Source organism: Chinchilla lanigera, unplaced genomic scaffold (assembly GCF_000276665.1).
Source record: "Chinchilla lanigera isolate Chin_1 unplaced genomic scaffold, ChiLan1.0 scaffold00052, whole genome shotgun sequence".
Classification (NCBI taxonomy): domain Eukaryota; kingdom Metazoa; phylum Chordata; class Mammalia; order Rodentia; family Chinchillidae; genus Chinchilla; species Chinchilla lanigera.
The window spans coordinates 709780-725772 of record NW_004955453.1 but is presented as its reverse complement, the minus strand read 5'-3'; the positions used below and the strand labels follow the sequence as shown (position 1 = coordinate 725772).

Below are 15993 nucleotides of genomic sequence, written 5' to 3'. Positions count from 1 at the left end.
AGGACACTGAAAACAGAAGCCCTGGCGGTTGAAAATTATTTTCTTTAAAGAACACCCAAAGTCAGTATTGTGTTATATCTGCTTCAAAAAAAAAAAAAAAAAAAGGTTTGATTGAAGTCAGTTTTGATGGCTATTTAATTAATTTTAGAGGAAAATAATTTTTGTAGGGGTGCTTTTATCCTAAAACTTCAGGCATTTGGGTAAATCTGAAATCGAAACACTAATGTTAGTATTTTAGCAGTATTTTATTCTTCACAGGAGTTGTGGCAGCTGCAGCTTTTGTGAGAAAAGCATTTTTCCTGTTAGTGGTTCTGTGTTTATACATTTCCCCCTCCGAGGTTTGGGCAGATTTGGGCTCTGTTGTTTCCATCATTAGATTGTAAACTCTTGGAGTCACAGATCGTTACTTCCTCTTTCTCCGTTACCCTCTGTCCTGTCACCTACCAGGTGTCTCTCCGTGAAGTAAATGTGACTCTTCCCCATCATGTGAAAAGCCAGGACAAGGATTGAGGACAACTATTTGGTTTCTCAGATAACACATCCTACATGGTGGGATTCTGTGGTCAAGGCCATTGGGGTGCAGTTCAACAATAAATGAGAATCACACTTCCAATTTGAGGAAGCCTTCCTCAATTATTTGAACTATAAATGGAGTGTTCTTTTCTGTAAGAACTGACAAAAGCAACTTGGTTCTGGATGATTTCAGTGGAAGACATGAGAGGAATGTTGGAGACATTGAGCTGTATGTCTCTATGGTAACCAGTGGACCTATAAGTAAATAAAAGTTGCTTTAGAAACTTTTTTCATCTCAGAAGTGTGGGTCTGGTGAAGAATAGTGCTTCCGCTGATGAAATGATGCTTTCAAGACCAGTGGGGTGGCCGGCGGGGAAGAAGCCACGGGAAGGCGAGGGCACCGGGAAGATCTTGGTAATGGTCTCCGCAGCCTTCCAGGAGCTGTTGGCTGGCCCTGGGCATTGGGTGCGTCTCTCCCCCGGCCAGAGAGAGGGGCCTCCTGGGCCAGTCCTGAGCCTGCCGTTTACCTGCTTCCTGCTACCTCTTTCTGGCCAAGGAGAATTTTCAAAGCAACCCTGACACCTTGCCGTCTCTAGACCTTCCTCAGGCCCATTGTTCTGTAGCTAGTGGTCGTGCAGAGAGCACTGTCTCTCCGAAATGTGTCCTGGTTCTGAGTGCGGTTACTCCTCAGTGCTCTGTGGTCCCTGGATCCTCATGCTGCTCCGCTGTAAGAGCTATTTTATAAGAACAGGGAAGGAGAGAGAGACAGAGACAGGTGACCACTGAGGAGGGCGTGGCCCTGTGACTACCTTGCGTCCTTTCTTGGAGCCTCAGTGGCCAGAGAGAGCTCCAGTCCACATCCGTGTCCATTCGCAATGAATGTTGTGCAAAACACACCTGCGGTGTTCATCATAGGAAGAAGAAAGAATAGTTTAAATCTGGAACCATGTGACTGAATGTCTGTTATTGGGAGGTGGACCGAGTAGACACGTGGGAGATGAGATGGGGCAGCATGGGCGTTCTGTTCTATAAAACTTAGTATCTGAGTGATGTCTCCAAAGCTTAAGGACTCCTAGGTGCTGGTGTCCTTCCGTGTTAAGTTGTCACGCTGCATTATCACTTGCTCTCATACCAGGAAACCAGCTAAGCAGGCATGATGATGGCTCTCCGAAAATGCCTTCAGGACCGTAGGCAGCAAGCATTCCTTAAGCAGGTGGAAACAGGCACGGTGAGAAGGAGGCTGGCATTTACAGTAATGAATTTTGAGCTGAAAAATGCAAACACTCTGTGTTGGAACACACATTTAAACTTACTTCTAGGTATAATCGCTTACATGAGAACTTAGGCGTGCTTATCATTTCCTCTTGAATTACACCAGATGCCACATCGTATCGATCCCAAGGAAAAGCAGTAATCCAGGAACGGGCTGCGGCGGTGTTCCGGGTATCCAGCCCCACGCGGACCTCTCTGAGCAGAGGTCTGCAGCTGCTCCTGCACCGTGTCTGACACACTTGCTTTCTTTCCCTTCCCTCCTTTCCTTGTGTAAACTGCAGCTCTGACAACCTGAGCATCACAGGTCATCTGACCTTCGGGCCTTTGATAGAACATAGGAGTGTCCCTGTAGCTGTCGGAGTTGGTAAATGGGCAAGCCCTGGTCAGGTGATGCCAACCACAACCCTGAAACAGACAGGTACGTGTGCAGCAGGTGACGGGAGGAGATTCTGACAGGAGAGAAATGTAAGGGAAATACCTAGTCTGTAGATTTTAAACACAAACAAAATTAACTCTATCGCCAATTTAAGCTTCCACAAAAAAGGAAACTACGGAGAAAAGGAAAACCCACTGTCCATGAAATTAATAACAAGTAATATGTTCAGAGGCTCAGCCGTTTACAAGGTGCTTTACATAATTTGATCATTATATTAACCGCATGAGGCATATTATTATCATCTTCATTATCAGTACTTCTCCATTGTTATTATCTATTTTGCAGATTACGGACTGAATTGTTTTAATGTTGCCCGGGTTCCATCTTCTTTTAGCCACTGCTCATTAAGAAAATTAATCAGCAATGCATATCATGAGTCAGAAAGATAGGTGCTGTTTGTCCCAGTAACTGCTCTTCTGAGAGTTCATCCTAAGGAAAGTCTAAAAGTAGAAGATGTCCTTTGCAGTATTGTTTATAATCGTGAGAAATTAGAAACACTATTGAGTTTTTTTTTTTTAAAGTAGTATAATTCTCTACATTAGGTCAATAAGATGATGCTGCACATCTGAAATTATTATGAAGATTATACAGCAACATGAGGAAAATGGTTAGGCAGTCATATTAAAGAGTAGAGTATAAAATCATCTTTCCTGTAGTTATAGCTAAGAAATGTATGTAGATGTTCAGCCAAATGTTGATCTAGTTAGTGGGATCTACTTACTAACATTATTTGTATTTCTGTACATTTTTTTTTTGTTTTTGTTTTGTTTTGTTTTGTTTTTTTGGTTTTTCTCCGGCACCGGGAACCGAACTCACGACCTTGCACTTGCCAGGCAGGTGCTTTTCCGCTGAGCTAAATCCCCAGCACCCCAATTTTGCAAAATAAGTTTTAAGAAATTTGTGCAACACAATAGGTTCCCGTTTTTTCTAGTGTCGTAATCAGAACAGAGAAAAATCAGAATAAAATTTGCTCATCTCACATGAGGAAATAACCGTGACCCAACCCTAGGAATTTGAATTCCAAGCGTAGTCACACTGCTGCAGTTAGTAGTTATTGCACAGATCACTGCAAACAGATGTGGACCCTACATTCTCTCTTCTCTCATAAACTTGGGAAACACACACACACACACACAAATGTATGGTAATCTGAGTAACCGTAGATTTCTCTCTCAATAGTAGACGTATTGAATTGTATTTGTATACAAAACAGAGCCTAAGCTGCCCGCATCCTAAGAAAAGACTGACTACATCCTTGGAAAAAGACCCTGCCCACCCAAACTTCAGGCTGCCAGGAGAGCAGATTTCCAATGCAAATACTGAAGTGAACGAGCCCTGCTTACGGGCACACAAATCATTTGTATCTCACTTTTTGGGGGTTATAATTAGAGGACGGAGCAGATGGCCAGGGCCGAGTTTGAAGTGATGTGACGGTTAGCTTAGCGTGGCCTCCTCTGGCCAGGGAGCCTGCCCCTCCTGCGCTTGCTTGGTGGACCCGGTGCAGGCTGGAGGCGCGGGGCCAGCCGTGCACTGCGAGGTCTGATAATCCAGGGAGCTACACGGAAACTTGTGAACAAGACTACACCTGGAAAGCAGGCAGATCTTTCGAGGGGCCTCCGGAGAGAGACAGCTCCTTTCAATCATGTTCCTATAGTTATGGGTTTTTTAAAATTCCACAATTCCACAAGAGGGATGAAAGTCTGTTTTCTACACAGTGTTCATAGGATTCCTTTTGGGTTGCCCCCCACCCCTCGGTGTACGGGAAAATTCAATATTTGCTTTTTGTTTGTTTGTTTTCAGACTTATTTAACCAGTAAGTCAATTACCACATAACATTTTCCTAGTTAAAGCCTTCGGTAAAGTTAAGTCTTGTTGGCAAAGATAAACCTTGGTTGGAAGGTGCCGTGAACAAAATTTTATATTTCAAAAGAAATGATTGTTGATGAATCTTTATTTGAGTGCCGTGAAAAGCTGTCGTTTCAGAGTATATTTTTAAAAACCAGAACATGCTATTTTTAATGTAATAAGCCTGTAGCTTAAAAGAGGAACCCTTTCTTTGATGTCATTTGGTAGATGAAAACATTCTTGTTCAATAGGAAACCAGCATCTTTTGAATGCTCATTTGAGATCAGTTCAGGCAACATACTGATATTCATTCAGATATAAATGCCATATTCACTTTGAAATGCAAATTGTTTAAAGAAAAATAGCATATGGTGGAGGTAAGTACCTTTTCAAATCAACTCTTACACTGTAGGGATGTAAGTACAGCTAAAATTATTCTTTGGAGAGAATCTGGTGCTTTTGACACATGGAGGCCTGCACTAATCAAGGCGGCCCTCTGAGCACACACACATATCCATATCAAGGGGGTGGCGCTGGGATGACACGGATTAGCATGGTAATGCGGGCGCCCCCTGCTAACCAGGCGAGCACCAGCTGATCCAGAGATGGGTATCCAAGGGAACAGTCTTCCTGCACCGGGAAGGGCCGGGGAACCATGTGTCCACGGTAATACTGAGGGAGACTGCAGAGGCAAATGCCAGACAGGCCCTCGGGGACACCTTCCTATGGAAGCCGGCATCCTGTGCCACTTAGGGCTGTGCCACTCTCTGAGGACGTGGTGCAGGTAAAGCTGTTTCTCTGCCTAACCTTGCTTTTGTGTATACTTCCTGACCCAATGTCCGCAAACACAAACCCTTCAGGTGACACTTCGTAGAGCTTTAGGGGAAGTAAAATTGATAGATGCGACATGTATGAGAAGTGAAAGAGCGAAAGCTATAGCTAAATGGGCAGATGACCAGTGCGCAGATCAAGAAGCAGCAGGTATGCCGAGTGTGGTGGCTCATACCTGTCATCCCAGCGCTTGGGGGGCTGAGGCAGGAGGATCGCCCAGAGTTCGAGACCAGTCTGGGCTGCATAATTAGACTTTGTCTCAAAAAAAGAAAAAATCCAGAAGCAGCCAGTTCCTAGGAAGCCCTGTGGGCCGCTCCTATCACTGCCCACCCCCCACATAAGGGTGGGCACCCTCGGATTTCTCACTACATGGATGGGATGTGCTTCTTGCTCTTGGGCCAGTGACCAGACCCACAGCAGCCCAAGCTCTCCTGCTTGCCTCCTTTCCCCAGTCTGCCTGCCGGCTACCCTGAACAGCTGGGCTTCAGCTCCTTTGCGTCTGGTAGTGTCTGTCCCACCGTGTGTGCATGGCATGTGGGCATTTCCGGTATTTCCCCTGTGCTGCCACAAACGTCCATGTGCCTGTGGTGGATGTATTTGTGCATATCGGCGCATATAAATTTTAATCTGGATGGATTTGAAAGAAGGAGAAGAGTCTTGAGGGAGAAAATGATGAGTTGGACTTGAGATGTCCTGTAGAAGTCTCATCTGTGGATCCACTGGAAGAGCAGTTAGTGTTGTCCTGGAAGGGTGACAGGGGTCTCCTCTGTCCATCCATCCTCGGGTCTAACTCCCAACTAACTTAATCCAAGAGTTCCACAGGGTCCTTCCTGGATCTTCCAGCAGGGGGCGCTCTCACCCCTAGCACTTCCCTGGGCTCTGTGTCACCCTGCCTTGAATATGGGACACTTATGCACTCCTGTGATCCTGTCTCATGGACATGTAGGTTTTCTAAGGGCAAAAGACTCTGCCCCCTTCACTGTCCCCAGCACGGCAGGCATTCAGCACAGTAAGACAAGGAAGTCTGGGTCAGCGTCACGGTGAGTGACAGGGATAGTGAAGGCTCTTTTGAGGTCGGATGAGCCAGCGTGCCACATGGCTGCAGAGACCAGTGGGCTAAGACAGGTGACAGTGTATCACTGGTGGAAGTAGCAGTAGCCAGAGCGCCAGCCCTAATTCCCAGAGTGGCACCAGCTCACACAGGTCAGACTGTAGACAGTGTGCTGGCCAGCTCTGCGTCGCTGTGACAAACACCCAAGAGAGGCAGTTCGGGGAGGAAAGGGTGTTTCGGCTCACGGTTTTGGGGCTTTCAGTCCATGGCCGTTTGGCTCCATTGTTCACGGGCCGCAATGAGGTAGAAGCCACGGTGGGCAGGGAGCGGCAGAGCAGAGCTGCGTGCCTCATGGTAGCAAGCATTCAGGCAGAGAGAGCCCAAGAGAAAGGGCCGGGGGCAGGGTGCCGTCCCCGAGGCGTGGCCCAGTGGCTAATCCCTCTGACTGGGCCCCACTTCCAGCAGCCCAGGGGAGTATGAGCTCCCCAGTGGTTTGGGGTAGGTTAGCTTAGGGTGCCCTTGGGATCCGATCACTCCCCAAAAGCCCTTCAGCTGGCCACTGGGGCACATTTTAGATCCAGATCACAGCAGACGGGTCCCAAGTTTGGGATACCCAGTCCTTCATAATGGGGCACAAGCCAGCCTGCCCAACCTTCGCCACAGAAAGCGGCAGTATTCTTCCAGCTGATGGGCAGCTCCTGCCCTGAAGATGCACTCTCTCAGTCCCCTGATGTCCCCACAAAATCACACAAAACAAAGAAGGGGCAGTGCTGTTGTCCACCAATAGTGGGGTACAGGGGTTCCCTGCCAGGCCTCAGGGTGAGGAGAAGAAGAGAAAGCCAGAATCTATCCTGCAGGGTCTGTCCCCAGGGGAAGCCAGCGTCCCTGTTTCCGGTAAGAAGCTTCCTCTAAAGGCCCCTCCCCAGTGATGCTGAGTGGAGTTGGGTAGGAACCCACTGTTTGTCCCGCCTCCTCCGGGCATGGAAAGAGAGCGTTCTGACCTGGCTTTCGAGTCTCCCTCTGGGGAGTGGAGCAGGGACTTCCTCCATGTTGCAGAGACCCCAGCTTTGTGTCCTGTTCCACAAGGGCACAGTTCTAGAGCAAAACACAGGTGTGCCTAGGTAGTAGTCACCTGCTGAGGAAGGAAGCCCCAGAGGCCAGAGCTGGGCCAACCTAGGAGCAGGCCGGGCTTCTGCAGGCCACATGCACCATCAGTGTAGAGTGGGCGGCTCGGGCACGTTCGTACTTCGCATCAGCTCTCCTGGTGTCTTCGGTGTGTGGCTCTGGTCCTCCTGGCCCTCTTGTGATGCTGGCGCTGGGGAACGAGAGCCCCGGCCTTGTCTTAAAGAAATCCTTTAGCTGCCAGGTGGAGCCTGTGGGTGGAGGTCTGCACCTACTCCTCGCAGCACCACCAGAGCCATCAACCGCTGATGGCGGTGTGGATTTTAGGCCTGGTGGTGAGGAGCGAGGCCCTGCGGATCAGGCTGACCTTAGTGGCGTGGGGGACGTTGTGGCGGCCGCTCGGGTCTGGAGGTCAAGGTCCTTATCTCAGCCCGTCAGAGAAAGCCATCAGCTGCTTTGGCAAATGAAAACCTCAGCTTCTGAGCCTTAATTAATAACTCGTTACCATGAAATGACTCACCACTTGAGAAACATAGCACTCAAGTCCTCTGAGAGAGAATAAAGCCATCTTAAGCATCACGTCTCCTTTTGTGCTTTGGGTATTTTCAGAAGCATGGAGGACTCCCTGCCTGGTAATCCACAGGTCGATACTGCTGGGTGCTGGGGTGGGAAGACAGGACACGGGGCCAGTGTGACGTGACCAAGTGATGAGTGATAGTCACTCGGGAGCAGAAGTGAAATTGCACCTTCGACTTCGTTAGTGTGTGTGTTATATAAGAATCAGCGTTAGAAATGATGACCCGTCGTAATTTATTTCCAAATGTATCATTAAAAGCACTCACTGAGCTTTAGAGGGTGGTTGGCCTCTTTGGCTATGGGTTTCCTCAAAGCAGAGCGATGCTTCAGTGTAACCGAGGGCCTAGCACTGAGCACACACGGCCAGAAGCGTCACAGCCTCCTAAGCCAGGGCGGCTGCTCCCGTGGTGCTGGGCGTGGGGCCGCCTCAGAGTTAGGTCTGTCTTTACTCACTCACATCACAAGGCCAGCCCTCGGCGGCCCGCACAGCTGAGGGGAGGGGCAGGTGTGACCCGGCGTCGGTGTGCATTCTGGGATTCAGAGAGGTGGAGGTGGTAGCCCGTTGTTTTCAAGAACACACACAGGGCACATCTGCCACACATTCTCATTTTCCAAGGGATATTAGAAACTGTGGATTTTTGAATGGAATCTCCAGCTTAAACAAAAACGCGTCTGCGAACTCAAGCTAGACTCGGGCCGCAGTGTATGTATCTGGCTTAAAATGTTACCTGAATAATGCTCTTTCCTTATGCAGACAGTGATTTGGCCAAAATTCGGTCCTGCCGTTTCTGTACATTCCCACAGCTGGGATGTGGGAGCAGGTGGGTAAGCTTGACAAGCTCCAGGCCCTGAGACTGCCTCCAAAGGACCTGACCAACCGGCTGACTTGGATTCTTCCAGCAAGGTGGCAGGAGTGTGCGGTCCAGCCAGGAAGTTCCCTGCTCCCTGAGACAGAAGGCAGGCGCTGAGCCATGGCCAGAGATGCGTCACAGCTGTCCTCGGGTGTCACAGGGCTTGATTTCGCCTCACAAACTGTGAGAAGTTTGCAAACCAGTGGGCACGAGTGTGGGCCCCGGAAGGACCTCACCCCTCGCATTTCAGCAGTGTGGTGTCTTGTTTCACCAAGACCTTGGACACAAAACGAGCTCTGTCCCGGATGTCTGCACATTTTGTGCATTTTCTGTCTTGAATTCAGATTGAGTTGTTGTCCTTCGGTACACACTGATCTTTCTGGAGTTTGTTTCCATAGTTACAGAGACACTCAATTCACTTCTGCTCGACGCTGTGGAAGGTTGCTGGACGGGGCGTCCTGAGGCGCCACCGTCAGGAAGGACTGAACAAGGGAGACGGCAGAGGCAGGTGCGGAGTGTCCTGTTACCATTATTTTGGATTTTTCAGGTGTTTGGCTTTTGCATCAACCTAAAGCTGGTGGTGCACACCTGTAACCCCAGCTTCTGTGAAACTAAGGCAGGAGGATCATGAGTTTGAGGCCAGCCTGGGTAGCTTAGCAACTTAGACGCTGTCTCACAATAAAGTTGTTCTTTAAAAGGACTGGGGATGCAGCTCAGTGAAGACACCGGGTTCCAGTCTCAATGTCATAAGAGAGGGGAAGAGGGAGAGCGCATGCACGAGCGGTATCTGTGGACAGGGCCGCACTTGTTGACCCCCCTGACGTTTTACCCACGTAGCAAATGTCCCTGTGGACAGGAGGGGCGCATAGCCACTGGGGTCACCGTAAAGAGAAATCATCTTGCTTGCACGTATCTTCTCACGGCTTTTATTCTTCTCCTGTCTTTGCTTTCCTCTTGAAGCAGCTGTAAACCATCAGCAGTGTCCTATAGCCTCTGTCTGCTAGGAAGTCGTGGGGTGGATGAGGGAGCACTCTTGGGAGCCACCTGGTCCCGAGCGCAGCCCAGATGGGGGGATGCGTGCCGTCGCCATCCAATGGGAAAGAGAAGCACAGAGTGCAAGATGTGTGCCAGGGCTGGCAGGAATGGGCTGGCAGGGAAGTGCACAGCCAGCCAAGGGGACCCTCGGGGTGAGCCTGGGGTAGACACCACGAGTTCATGGTCCCCTCGGTCTCCTGCTCATTGGCTGAGCCACAAAGGGAGCCGAGCTTCCGAATTCAGCCAGTATGGTGCCCCTGGGTGGAGAGCGGGCTGAGGGGAGCAGAGCAGGGGACACAATGTGAACCCAGAGAGCGTGGCACTCATGCAGAGGTGAGCACCGTGCCCCCTCGGGGTGCTGTTGCCGTGGGCATGGAAGGACTCGCCACATCCAGGAGGCTGCTCCAGGGGCTCTGGTGGCACCCAGGCATACAGAAGCTGCGAGTGCATAGTGCTCCTCTCAGGACCCTGGTGTACCCTTGCTGGCGGTGTGCCAAGAGGGAGGGGCCAGACCGAGGCCTGGGCTGCAGCCCCTGAGGACCTCTCCGAACGTCAGTCTGCAGGGGAAGAGGCCCCGCGGTAATTGTTGTTTCCTGTTACTCACTGTCTCCTGGGTTGTTTTTTAAATAACCTGAGCTCTGTAGCAGGCCTGCTCAAGCTGCAGTGTGCACTTGGATCCCGAGGTGGCTTAGGAAGCCGGTGCCAGGAGGCCTGGGGTGCTGGGGTTCTGACAGACTCCCAGGCAGCATCACTGCTGTGTGAGCAGAAGGGGCTGTGGCCCTCAAGTCTTCCCTTCCTCCATGTCATCTGCGGCTTTTTTCTGGAATCAGGCGGACCTGCCAATGACTAACTTCCCTGTGGCATTCAGCGTGTACCCAGTTCCCACCATGGTATGAAACAGATACCTTTTTTTTCCGAGGTAGGAAAATACGTTTTAGTGTCGAGACCCTGTATCTTCAGTGACCGCGTGGTTGTGCTGCTGTCTGCTGCCATCAGTGACCACTGACTTTCGGAGCTGCCCTGATCCGCTGAGGGGCGTATTCATGGGAGAGCCCTGGCTCCTTCCCTGGCTGCTTTGGACCTCTGGTGCACTTCTGAAATGGCATATTCTCCTAAGCCCCAGCCCACATCTTCTGAATCACAATCAGAACCCTGATTGTGAGACCTCTATTTTTACAAAGCTGCACAGGAAATTCTGGTAACTGGCCAGGTTTAGGAGCCACTCGCGGGCTGTGCATTTAAACTGGGTGCTGTGAAAACGCTCCATTGGAACAATGGCCGACTTAATTGGTTTTGAACTGAAACAATGGGAGGAAAGTTTTTTTAAAAAAACCCAATACCTCTGAACTCTTGTACTTAGATCCAAGACTGGTTCACAAGCAACAGGTGTGATTGGCTGAGCTCTGGAGGAAAGCTCATTACGTTTAGGAGTCTAAGGTAATTCATGTTGATGTTGAACAACTGCTGCAAGTCGTAGTTATGCAATGGGATCACCTCCATCCCAGCGCGTGTGCACTAAGGCTAGTCTCCTTCTGCTCGGTCTTTTCAAGGGTAAGAGAAAATGTCTCTGGTCAGAGTCTGCAGCTCCACACGGCACATCTGGGACTTTGGTGTGTGTTGGTCCTAAAGCGGAGCTGTGCCGTGCATGTCATTGTCTGGCCCCAGACGGCTGACTCCCTGGGGGTGAGCCTGTGCGATCCTGTGGCTGGCTTGGCACAGCCGGGCTCCAGGGCCTGCGGCTGCCCTGTGGTGATGCTGTGCCAGCACTGGCTGGGTCTCTTGTCTTTAGAGATGGTGATAGGGTCCCGCAGCTTCGGGATTGCTTTGTACACAGCCATCGAGGTTCCTTGACACTGCTCAGTCAAGCGCCACCACCATTTGCGTCACTGCTTTGCACCTCTTGATCATGTGCCGTGTGATGCTTCCATTTGCCACGTAGGCAGGACGGCAGTGGCTCCCGGTGGCCACCACGTCTCGTGCCAGCCTGCGGCCCCGTAGACTTAACTCGTGCTGGCTTCTGTGCTCTGCAGATCGCCGTGGTGTTCACCTGACTTGTTTATTCCTAGGGAATGTCACTAGTGCGTCTGGGTCTCAGATGGCAAGCGGCGTCAGCCTGGTCTCCTTCAACAGCCGACCGGATGGCATGCACCAGCGCTCCTACTCAGTCTCCAGTGCCGACCAGTGGAGCGAGGCTACGGTCATTGCAAACTCGGCCATCAGCAGTGGTAAGAGGGGGCGCACCCCACAGACCGCGGCCACCTCCAGGTCCTCCGTGTTGCCAGGGGCTGGGCGTGGCGCCCGAGCCGCTCAGTCCGTGTGGAGCACGCAGTGACAGCGGCACACACCTCGCCTGTCGTCTGTGGGGCGTTTTGTCCCTGATAGGCTGCCTCACCCGCTCTGTCTCATCTGCTCCTGTCTGCTCAGGGAGTAGCCGCTCGTCCCCAGTGGACAGATCTGGAAACCGGGTCTACAGGCGTACTTGGTCACAGGATGGCGGGGCCAAGGAACAGCATCAGACGTGTCCCCGTCACACTGCCCTACATGGTGTGGCCCACAGGCCGCCACTAGTGCGCTTTTTATGTTGTGATGGCTAATTCCTTCCGCTCGTCAGGTTTCTGGGGCTCCTACTGCACCCTCTAAATTCAGGGGCATCCCGTCTTTAATCCCTTGCTCCTACACCTCTTCCCACATTTTTGGACCAGCAGCTCCTGTTCTGGGGGGACAAGCTGCACGCTGGGAACTGTCTTGACGCGCGTGTACAAGCATGAGTTATGCAGAGTGGAGGGCGCGCCGCCTGGCTGCAGCCTGCTTTGCCAGTGGCGTTTTGTCTGTGGCCTGTTCACCGGTATTTAAAGGAATTCCCACTGTTGTACATAATCTATCAGACAGGGCTTTAGAGCAATTTTAGCATAATTTGTTCTAATTAAAAGATCCAGCATCAGGTCCTCCCTGTAGACCCACCAGCTGCTGCGGCAGGACTTTAGCTTTGGTAAACATCGTCCCCGTTTCTAGCTGCTCCACAATGCTGCCAAGCTGGGGCCACGCACAGGCCTCAGGGGGAGACCTGGAGAGGCCAGGGAGGAGGGGAAGTGGAGTCCATCTTGGAGCTCCAGAGGGTGCCGCGCAGGGCAGAGCTGAGAGCTGGAGGCTGGGAGCGCAGAGGTGAAGCGGGACCCGGTGGCCCAGCCCAGCATGCACCCCCTTCCAGCCAGGCTCCTTGCTGACCCCAGAAAAGACTCGGATACATGACATGCAGCTGCCACCCACCTCTGTGAGGACTCTGCCAGCCTTCCTCCCTTCTCTGTGGCGTCCTGGGGGGATCTTGGGGTCCCCGTGGAGCAGGTTTAAATCATCATCAGTTAACCACCTGCACTTCCTCCCCCCGCCGACCTGTGGTCCTCTGTGTCCCTTCCCTCCTGATCCTCAGTTTCCTTGTCTGTTCAGTAGTCATGAGCCACAGGGCTCAACGTGTGGCGCCTGGCTTCCCTTATTGAGTAGCAACTGTTTCTTTTAGCATGGTCACTTCGTTTGGGAGGAGCAGCTCGTCCATATACTTCAAACTTGGTTATTTCACTTCCAAGTGCTTTGCTGTCTTTAACATGACTGTCCAGTGAGGTTCTGCGCTGTGCTGCCTTCCTCAGTAGAGCCACATTCACTGCTGGCTGCAGGAATTCCAGGAGGACCCCCACACCCCAGGGCACGTGCGCGGCTGCCGAGGCCCCGCCCTGCGTGCCGCTGCACCTGCAGGCTCGGCTGTGCTTTGTGTTGGCAGCCATGAGGCACTAAGCTGTTGACGGGAGCAGCAGCTCTGGGGGTCCCCTCATCCACACAGGAGCTGTCTTTGGGGAGAAGAGGGGACTCAAGGGTGAGTTCCTGAGAGAGACCAAAGCCCTGAATCTTTGCCTCCCATACATTCCCAATATTTTCTGTACATGCTCATCTGTCCCAAATCCACTCTGTACAGATTTTCCTCTGCACAGTGACCCGGCAAAGGCCCGCAGGGTGACTTCCCTTCCTGCTGAGAGCTGTGTGTAGCTACCTCGAGACCCTGCTCTTTCCAGGCCCTCAGTGTGGCTGGAAGTCACTGTCCGTGGAGTTGCTTGCACTGATGTGCGCATACCTATATAGGAGACTGGAGTCACCTCGGTATGAAGGCTGCTTTCAGATTTTCAAAGTCGTTCACGACCCCACGTGGGACCTGTGTGCACCCTGGCGTTATGAAACCAGAGCGGCAAACACAGGAAACCAGAGACACAAGCTACTGACTGCCCTGGTGTCAGCCTGCTGAGGGATGAGGAGGAAAAGCCCCAGCCCAGGCTCTGGGTAGTTTGAGGATCACTAGTTCATCAGGGAAACCTTCCCAAAGAGGATCACACTTGAGTGCTAAAGAACCAAAGAGTGCTGCAGAACAACAGGAAGAAACCAGGTATGGTGGTACACCTGTAGTTCCAGCACTTGGGAGGCTGAGGCAGGAGGATCACCAGGAGTTCAAGGCCAGTCTGCACTGCAGAGTAAGACCCTGTCTCAAACAAAACCAGCAGGAAGAAGTTATTATAAGCATTGGGAAAATTTAGGCAAAGATGCAAAGGAGTAAAAGGGAACTTGGAACAGCTGAGGAACGGCGTCAGTCGGGGGCGGCCAGAACGAAAGCAGAAGAGGAGAGAGGAGGGTTGAGAGGCCAGAATCACCAGATCCGTTCGCATCTTATTTCAAAACACTGTAAAGAACAGGAGCCAGGACGATGGAGGGGCGCCCAGGAGTATGTTCCCTGCAGCTTTCAGGGGGATCTTCCTGGTGCCTGTAGGACAGTGTGTCCTCCCCAGTGTGTGTCTGGAAAGGACAGTAGTAATGTGACAGTAATTGGAGACCACTGCAGAAGGGGTAGATGTCCCTTGTGAGCGGCCAGTAAGAGCCGGGACTCGACTCAGGCCGCAGCTTTCCCTTCTCATCCGCTGCCCCCTTGGAACTGTTTACGAACGCACATTCTCAGGCCCAGTTCCGGACCCCTTGCATCCAGTGGGTACAAACCTGTGCATCGACCGGCCATGCGATGGGCCCGTGTTGCAGGCCGACACTGGAGAGCCACCGCTCCCAAGTCTTGCCTCTCAAAGTGTGATCCACGGACCAGGCAACGTCTGGCCTCTCCTGGAATTTGGCTAGAAAAGGAGCTGCCCAAGGTGTACCCCCACCTGCTGGCCATCTCCCGTGTCCTGCTTTAACGTGTTTGTTCATCAGTGGCCCAACCCCGGCCATTTTTAATGACCACCTCGTCCTGGGGTCTGGTGGAGAATGTCAGTAAAATTCATTTACACAGAGATTTTAAGACTTCACCTTTGCAGACATGTGCCCTGCAATGCTTGGCAGATAATCACCAAGAAAGTAAACAGAGGAGTGGCGCCTTTCTGCCTTGCAAGGTGCAGCCGATTGCAGTCTCTCTGCTTCTGTTTTAAATCATTCTCTTTCCCCCTCTCACCCTTGCGCATCTTTGGATTTCGGAGTCAGGAGCTCATTGCTATCAGTGGAGGGGAAAGCTAGGCAGCTTCAGCACATGCACGTCTGTACGCGGCTGGGTACGCCTGCCATTGTCACCCGGTTTTCTTATAAAGCCAGTGCTAACAGCAGCATTATGATTCGGTTTCTCTCTGCCCCCATATCCACCCTAAATTAAGACTTGGGCTCTAGAGAACTTTTCAATCCCCCTTACTCCCCCACCCAGGTACCCCTGGGGCGCTGGCCTTCTAACAGCTGGGAGCAACTCCTAATTAGATAGATGACTTTGTAGTGGGCGTTTGCCCAAGAAACAGGAGGTGCTGGCTAAATTAAGGGAAGAAGAATCCATTCCGTGAAATGGAATGCCCCACCGCTTTATGACTATTACTGTTATAAGGTTTTACATTTAAGTACCTGAGGTTTAAAATTAAACGTCTAATATAATTTGGCGTCGCTAACATGAGCCTCGCATCTGCCCTCAGAGGAAATCCGACAGCTTCGTTCAGGGTTTCAAATTGCTGTCTGCTGGCTTGCAAGCAGCACAGAGGATTGGATCCCACCCACGCCAAGTGCCACATGCTGCTCGGCGTAATTTTTTAAATGCAGCACATATTCATCTTGCACTTCTGCTGCATTGAGAAGGGCTGCTCCGGTAGTACATGAAAAATTAATTTTTTTACATTTTTTCTCACTCTCCTAAGTGTTTGACAGAAGTAATTTTTGCAGCAAGAGAGAATAAAAACTGGTGACTATAAATTCCTGTCCTGAAACCTCTTGTGTAGATTCTTTATGGACCCAGAATTGATCTCCATGTCAGATCCTGTTGTGGTTTAAACTGTTTATCACTGTAATGGCAGTAGTGAGCCCAGGAACACCGACTTATAATCCTGGGTGAAAGAAATTGGTGTTTGCAGTCAATGAAGGGGCAGCTTAGCTTTATCGATAGATTCAGAACAATTATCTCTGCAACA

General features: G+C 51.1%; 1 protein-coding gene across 8 annotated transcripts in view; it reads left to right on the top strand.

Moving 5' to 3' along the window:
• LOC102026497 (arf-GAP with GTPase, ANK repeat and PH domain-containing protein 1) overlaps window positions 1-15993 on the top strand; it is a gene marked incomplete at its 5' end in the record, with an annotated part of 356403 nt that overhangs the window by 199311 nt on the left and 141099 nt on the right. For 6 of the 8 annotated variants that reach the window (XM_005395317.2, XM_013519937.1, XM_005395318.2 and 3 more), the window contains 1 exon segment: window positions 11599-11757. In XM_005395317.2, coding sequence (XP_005395374.1) covers window positions 11599-11757 — 159 coding nt within the window. 8 annotated transcript variants of the gene reach the window in all.